At 38.4% G+C, this 8,223-nt stretch overlaps 1 protein-coding gene across 1 annotated transcript; it reads right to left on the reverse strand.

Moving 5' to 3' along the window:
• Positions 1–1,633: 1,633 nt before the first annotated feature.
• Positions 1,634–7,544, reverse strand: LOC139551257 (uncharacterized). The gene is made up of 5 exons (XM_071362737.1): positions 7,448–7,544; positions 5,992–7,275; positions 3,429–4,418; positions 3,094–3,154; positions 1,634–2,358 (listed from the first exon to the last, which is right to left on the reverse strand). The coding sequence occupies exons 3-5, from the start codon at positions 3,912–3,914 to the stop codon at positions 1,784–1,786; spliced, it is 1,122 nt and encodes a 373-aa protein (XP_071218838.1). The 5' UTR covers positions 3,915–4,418; positions 5,992–7,275; positions 7,448–7,544; the 3' UTR covers positions 1,634–1,783.
• Between the last annotated feature and the right edge of the window lie 679 nt (positions 7,545–8,223).

Genomic DNA, 8,223 nt, shown 5'->3' on the forward strand with positions numbered 1-8,223 from the left:
GAGGCGATGTCCTGGGCATGGGCAACTACATATCCTGTGGGCCCTGTGGTCATCCTTATGACATTTTGTGCTGTCATCCTGCCCTGTTTGTCATATGGTGACAAGGACCATGTTATTTTGCTGACAAAAATGTCTCTCTTTCATCTTGGGCTATTTCTTCTTCATCTGAAGATGATGCATCGTGCTCTGGGTTGTGTTCTTCCCCGTCTTCTTCCTCAGATACCTCCTCCTCTTCAAATTATTGTTCTCTTTTCCTCTTGGACATCTGAATAAATCTGATCTACGACCTGCTGGGCATTGACACGTGCTCTCATGGCTTCAGCAAAGAGAGAACTGAGGGGACTGTCATCTGCAGCACCTTTATAGCATCTGACTGCATTCCCCACTAGTTAACAATGCTTTCAAGAAATGTTTATTTTGTCTGAAATTGTTTTTATTTTGTCTGTGAACTTGAGTCACGTGTGGGGTCATGGAGGGGAGATGCTGCACATGCACAAGAAAGTTTTAATTTTGTCTGAGTTCAATCAGTAGCACAAATAATCTCAATTTCTCATTGTGTGTGTGTGTGTGTGTGTATCTTTATGGTTTGTAAATTATTTTATAACTGCAGATAAAAAAATGACCCTAAAATAATATTTGTACCGTCGTGGTGTACAGCTTTCATGGAAATATGAACAAAAGCGATGTTTCTCTTTTTCTAATGTTTGGGTCACTCTATTTCTTCACAAAATTTCAAGTTGTGAAGAAATATAATTTATGGGGTTTTCTCTGCTGTTAAACATAGTGGCGGGTCATTTTTGACCCTTAAGACAACACAAGAGTTAAGGGCCCAACGGTACGGAATTGAAGTCAGGATCTGAACCCAGCAGCACTCCAGTTACCAGATCCTCGGATTAGAACTGGCAACCTACCGCTCAGTTTATGACGTAAAACCCATTCATTGCTGGTGGTGGGGATGAAGGTTTGTTTTCCTAAATGACACTAAATATGGCTTTAATTCAGGTACATTTATATGATATGTTTAGTCATGAAATTGTTCTGATATTCATGACATATTTACTTTATTTCCAAACATAAAATCTGGTCACTGGTAGTTGAACATGCCAATAATTTCATATAAAAAAAGGGAATATAATGAATGGAACATGATCTGTGTTTCTATTGTCAGAATTTGTTTTTCTACAGTGTTTCTGCATTTCCTGTCACTGTGGGCCTCAGAGAACAGTAGTACAGAGCAGAGTCTGTCACAACAGAGGAGATCTCCTGATCCATACGGTTGTCCTTTTTTTCATGTGTGAGGGTCCATTTTGTACTATCAGTGTTGGTTATGATCCCAGAGTAGTCCACTATGAGGAACTGTGGAGAGGATCCAGGGTGCTGGAGGTACCATAACAGACTGTTGGTTAATGAGCTGTTGTATCTTCAGGAGAGTCGAACACTACTACCCTCTATAACATCCACTACATCTCTGTCTGGACTTATTATGTCTTCAACACTTGTACCTGTAAAAAAGAACAACATGTATTACTGAGTCAATGTAGACAGTGTACAGTATATCCACACTTAATGTATCAAAGTGTATTACCACTTCAAATTGATAATACCATATTGTAATGAGTACTGAACAGTGTACATTCTGTCAGTACACATTCAGTTAATGGAGAGTGAATTCTTACCTACAAGTGCACAAAACAAGACTGAATAGAGCAGCATCATAGTCACTGGGTGAAAGACAGAGACTTCTCTAATGATCTTCTCTTGGAACATTCACTCTCTGGGTGAATCAGTTCCACTCATTATATGTTAAGTGTAACACTAAGCTCCTCCTCATGACACAATAGAATGGGTGCATGTTGACTCCACTTGATGGCACTATTGTCAAATTAAACCTTGAACTACAGAGTAGAAATACACTCTCAGGCGATGTTACGTTTTTGTACAGTGTTTCTAGGTTTCCTGTCACTGTGGGCTTCAGAGCACAGTAGTACAGAGCAGAGTCTGTTACTTCAACAGAGGAGATCTTCAGATCAACACGTTTGGCATTTTTGTCATGATTTAGAATGAACCCTGGTGTAATGTTTGCGTACTCCGTAACCAGTAACTGTGGTGCTGAATTGGGATATTGTCGATACCATAGAAGAGTGTTACCAGAAGAGGTGTAGTTACAAGAGAGAGTAACTCTGTCCCTTTCTGAAGCCACTTCTACATCAGTGTAGGGTGTTAATACCTGTTCAGAACTGACACCTGTGAAACATAAAACATATATTACATTTAATATTTTAAAACCACATGGAAGATTTAATTGATTCCAAATGCAGTGTAAAGATAAAAAGTATTCAAAGTAAAAAAACATGTATCCTCATGTAGTGCATTATCTTCATGATCTTTGATTTGAAAAAAATAAATACCTCTCAACATAATCACACTTAGTTTGAATAAAAATGTATTACTTACCTATCAAGTTAAAGAAGAGTAAAAGTGAACAGAACAACATTGTAGATGTCAGGATGTATAGAAGAAGCACCAGCTGCTGATGAAAAGCACAGCATCAACTGTCTATGATCTTCATGGTAGTATCATGTTTTATCTCGAGGATTCATAATGTAATCCTGAGTTTTATACTCTAGCTCCTCCTACTGACAATGTAGAATCAAAGATGTTTCATATACATTTGATTTATTCACTAGAGAATCCACTTGATGGCACTGTGGTCTAACAGAAGACAGCAGATGCTTGTAAATCCATAAAATTCAGTTCACTGCTGAGTCAATAAGTTATGCGTCACTGTGGACGTCACAGCACAGCAGTACAGTGCAGAGTGTTGTAAGTTTTTTGTACAGTATTTCCTGTCAATGTAGGCTCTACAGCACAGTCGTACAGAGTAGTTCTCACTTCAGCAGAGGAGATCTCCAGATCTATACAGGTCTTCTCTGTTCAGTTTAACAGTGAGGTAAGAGTATGGAGGTTTAGCTCTCACTACAGTCCTAGAGGCATGGAGGATGAAGAGGAGGAATTGGGGAGCTGATCCTGGATACTGTTTATACCACAGTACACTGTATTTTGAGGAGTAGTTGCAGGAAAGCTGAACATTACCTGCCCTAATCTTCATAAACGTAATGTTGGTTTGGCTGGATGGTCTGCTGAACACTGACACCTACACATGTGAAGAGGTGACAGATCAGATCAATTATAAGGGAGATGTATTTGAAATTAGGAAAGATTTTCATATTTTCTCTAAAATTCAATAGCACAGATAAACTATAAATTAGCCTAAACAATGTAGTTAAAATAATGACAGGAATACAGTAATTTACTAACATGTCAGAGCAGAAAGTAAAATAACTGTGTAGAGAACCATCATATTGTAGATGAGGTTATATGCTGGAGTGAAGTCCAACAGTTTTTTAAAGTATAGTTTATCTTCATGAACCTACAGTAGGACGCCCCACCCCTGCACTAAAAGAAGCACAAAAGGTGTTTACAGAGCAGAGTCTGTTAAAACAGCGGAGGAGATCATCCAGATCCACACGGGTTCTCTCCTTATTCAGTTCAACAGACAGTCGAGGGTATGGAGGAGTAGCGTTCACTACAGAGGGGTTTGAGGACACTCCAGTGAGGAGGAGGAAGATGGGAGATAATCCAGGGTACTGATGATACCACTGGAAAGTACGAGCAGAGGAGTAGCTACAGGACAGCTTCATGACTTCACCCTCCAAGCCAAACACCTTATCTGATGTTGGAGTAATGTCATTCCCATGACAGCCGCCTGGAAAACATGTATGAAACAAAAATTTGTCAAGTGTATTAAAAATTGATAAAATGTCATTCACAGTAATATTACTCCAGGCTCCAGTAATTACATGGGATATGTAATTGGATATGAAGAATAGTATCAAACTCACCCACAGGTGCATATATTAAAATGTATCCTGGAAACATGCTGGTAAGTGTTATTTGACACAGTGAAAAGAGTGAATACAAGTATAATTCTGACAAAATGACTCCCCTGGTTTCTCACTGACTATAGACTATAACATGCATTTCTCTTCCTCCGCCTCAATAATGTAACACCTCCCCTTAAAAAACATCACACAACATAAAATACTTTACACACGCACATACACACGCACAGCGTTTTTGTAAAGGGGCAGTATATCCTGTTGTCACAGTGGGCATCATAGCACAGTAGTACACAGCAGAGTCTTCAAGGGGACTGATTTTGCTGTGACATTCAGAAGGGCATCAAATCTCTCCTTGAACTCAGTAGTAGTGTCTGCAGGTGAACATCCCTTCTCAGCATAAACATGGAGTTGATATTTGCTAGTTGTTTGTACCAGAAGAGATGAGCGTTATTGGTTGTCCTTCTACGACCATTACATCTTCTGTTGGCTGTCTTACATTCTCTTCTGCTGTGCACCCTGAAAAGAAAGAGAAATATATCTTCAAAACATATAATAATAATGTATATAAATTAAATTAACAAATGCACAGAAAGAGACAGATGAACAGAGTGATGTTATACCAAAGCAGCATGCAGCCAGAACATGAAGGATCAGCCAATTTCTCATGACTAGTCAGTCAGTTTGAAGTGGAAAAGGTAAGGAGCAGAACAATGTTGATCTATCTATCACGAGCTTTGACACTCTCTGTCCTACTGTTGATGCTTCATGTTGTTCTGTATTACATGCAGTAGTAGACCATGGGGGGGGTGTCTGTCTGTATGGCATCCTCTGATTTAGGGGTGTTTGTGCTTTGTTAGGTTGCCCCCATCAGGTTGACTTTCATACTACACCACCAAGCTGTGTCAATTTTGAATAGGGCCAACAATAATAATATTGTTGCACTTTGTCATATTCCCAAGTGATTATCTGACCAATATTAACTTCTACTTGGTCACCATCACGGATCCGGGAGCATCCTCATCAGTAAAAAAGCTGACTAGCATAGCCTAGCATAGCGCCACAAGTAAATACTAGCATATAAATATCATGAAATCACAAGTCCAAGACACCAAATGAAAGATACAACTCTTGTGAATCCAGCCATCATTTTCGATTTTTAAAATGTTTTACGGCGAAAACACAATATGTATTTCTATTAGCTAACCACAATAGCAAAAGACTCAACCGCATATTTTCACAATTTTTTTACCTTTTTAGGTAGCTATCACAAAACCGACCAAATAGAGATATAATTAGTCACTAACCAAGAAACAACTTCATCAGATGACAGTCTTATAACATGTTATACAATAAATCTATGTTTTGTTCGAAAATGTGCATATTTGAGGTATAAATCATAGTTTTACATTGCAGCTACCATAAAAAATATCACCAAAGCAGCCGGAATAATTACAGAGAGCAACGTGAAATACCTAAATACTCATCATAAAACATTTATGAAAAATACATGGTGTACAGCAAATGAAAGATAAACAACTTGTGGATCCAGCCAATATTTCAGATTTTTTAAGTGTTTTACAGCGAAAACACAATATAGCATTATATTAGCTTACCACAATAGCCAACCACACAACCGCATTCATTCACGGCAAAAGTAGTGATCGCAAAAAAACAGCAAAAGATATACAATTATTCACTAACCTTGACAAACTTCATCAGATGACAGTCCTATAACATCATGTTACACAATACATATATGTTTTGTTCGAAAATGTGCATATTTAGCGGTACAAATCGTGGTTTTACAATGTGAATACGTAGCCAAACTGCACAAAATTATCCGGAGATATTTTGGACAGTCACCTAATCTAATCAAAGAACTCATCATAAACTTTACTAAAAAATACATGTTGTACAGCAAATGAAAGATACACTAGTTCTTAATGCAATTGCCGTGTTAGATTTTTTAAAATAACTTTAGTACGACATACAGCTTACGTTAAAGCGAGACAGCGCCTGCAATGAGGGCGGAAAATAGAACTATACATTTTCCACAGAAATACGAAATAACATCATAAATGGTTCCTACTTTTGCTGAGCTTCCATCAGAATCTTGTACAAGGAGTCCTTTGTCCAGAATAAATCGTTGTTTGGTTTTAGAATGTCCTCTTCGCCTGTCGAATTAGCAACCATAGCTAGCCATGTGGCGCAAACGTGCCCAACTTCACCTCACGCAAAGAAAAGAAAATTCCAAAACTCGCAATTAACATTCAATAAACTGATACAACTCGGTTGAAAAAAACTACTTTATGATGTTTTTATCACATCTATCAAATAAAATCAGAGCCGGAGATGTCTAACGTGTATACCGAAAGCTTTTCAGAAGGCAATCTGGGGTTCCTTCTCGCGCCTTCGAAGACAATGACATTTCCAGACACGTCATTCCAAAAGCTCTTGTTCGGCCTCAGATCAAGCTAGACACCCCATTCCACCTCTCACTGCCTGTTGACATCTAGTGGAAGGCGTATGAAGTGCATGTATATCCATAGATTTCAGGCAAATTAATAGGAAGGCCCTGGAACAGAGCCTCGATTTCAGATTTTTCACTTCCTAAGAGGAAGTTTGCTGCAAAATGAGTTCTGTTTTACTCACAGATATAATTCAAACGGTTTTAGAAACTTGAGAGTGTTTTCTATCCAATAGCAATAATAATATGCATATTGTACGAGCAAGAATAGAGTACGAGGCAGTTTAATTTGGGCACAATTTTCTACAAAGTGAAAATAGCGCCCCCCTATTGACAAAAGGTTTAAAAAATGCATACGGTAAGTGAAATTGAAGACTACTGATTGAAGAATGAAGAATACATATTTCTTACAGTTCATTGCATATGAAAACAGAAAAAACCTAGACCACCTGGTGATTGAACACAGCACAGGTGTGACCACAGTTCTCTGATCTCAACTTCTGCCATCATGACATCAAATGTGGTTGCTGTTTAATTATGATTTCCACTTCATCAAAACATTTTGGTCTGCAGGTTTTTGTACAGTGGAATATACACTTTGTATCACTGTGTCAAGAGCACAGTAGTAGAGAGCTGTGTCTTCCAGGTTTAGGCTTGTTATCACCAGTTCAGTTAATGTCCGGGACGTTGTGGATTTATATCTCTTATCAGGGATATGTTCAGTTGTACTTGATCTGGCACCTTTATACAGTAGAAACTGAGGAGCCTGGTGAGGATAATGCCGGTACCAGTTAAGCCAAATATTTTCACTGCTTGTATCATATGAGCAGCTCAGAGTCACAAGTTCTCCCTCTGTTCTGATCACTTCATTATTTACAGGATTAATGTGATCCCCAGCAATCTGCCCTGTAAAGAAAGAATAGTAAAATTGTAACAAAGTGTAAAAGCTATGTGCTGTAGAAACTGGGGTGGAAATGTATTAACAGTAATTATATATTAATAACAAAGTTAAAGGGACAAAAAGCATATAATTATTCATCATAACATGATATTAAACATTATGTAAAATATTGTTTACCTGAGGCTAGAATGAGGACCAGTATCAGAGAGTTCTCCATGTGGAACATAGCAATACCAGATCAGATCTCTGCCTTGGTTACTGGTTTCTGTTGCTGCAGTGCTTGCTGCTGAGAGTTTTCTGCAGAGAGAAAGGGGATGTACATTACACAAACAGGAAATAGCTGGTTTATAGGCTCTTATCATTGTGTTGTGAAAAGCATTAAAATGAACTGTGTATATGCATGTGTGTCAGATCATGTTTTTGTACAGTGTTTATAGGTTTCCTGTCACTCTGGGCCTCAGAGCACAGTAGTACAGAGCAGAGTCTGTTACCTCAGCAGAGGAGATCTCCAGATCCACACGGTCGGTTTGAACCTGAGCTGACATACGAGGAGGGACAGTTTTCTGGACATATCCTGATTTAGTGATGAGAATCAGGAACTCTGGTTTAGACCTGGGAAACTGACGATACCACTGTAGATTGTTTACAGAGCCAGTGTAGCTGCAGAATGGTGTGATGGTATCACCCTCCACACCACATACCATAGAACTAGTGGGTTTGTCATCTTCAGAACTGCTACTTGTCTAGAAGGGAAAAACATGGTGCTGTTTTGCTAGCTTTTTTGAAAACTATCAAATATATTTTGGAGTTAAAATTAAAATGATGAAATTTAATCAAATCAAATCAAATTGTATTGGTCACATACACATGGTTGGCAGATGTTAATGCGAGTGTAGCGAAATGCTTATGAATACATCACTGACCCCAAAAAATACATCACTCACCAGCAAGGA

The sequence above is a fragment of the Salvelinus alpinus genome, chromosome 23, assembly GCF_045679555.1.
Source record: "Salvelinus alpinus chromosome 23, SLU_Salpinus.1, whole genome shotgun sequence".
Taxonomy (NCBI): Eukaryota; Metazoa; Chordata; class Actinopteri; order Salmoniformes; family Salmonidae; genus Salvelinus; species Salvelinus alpinus.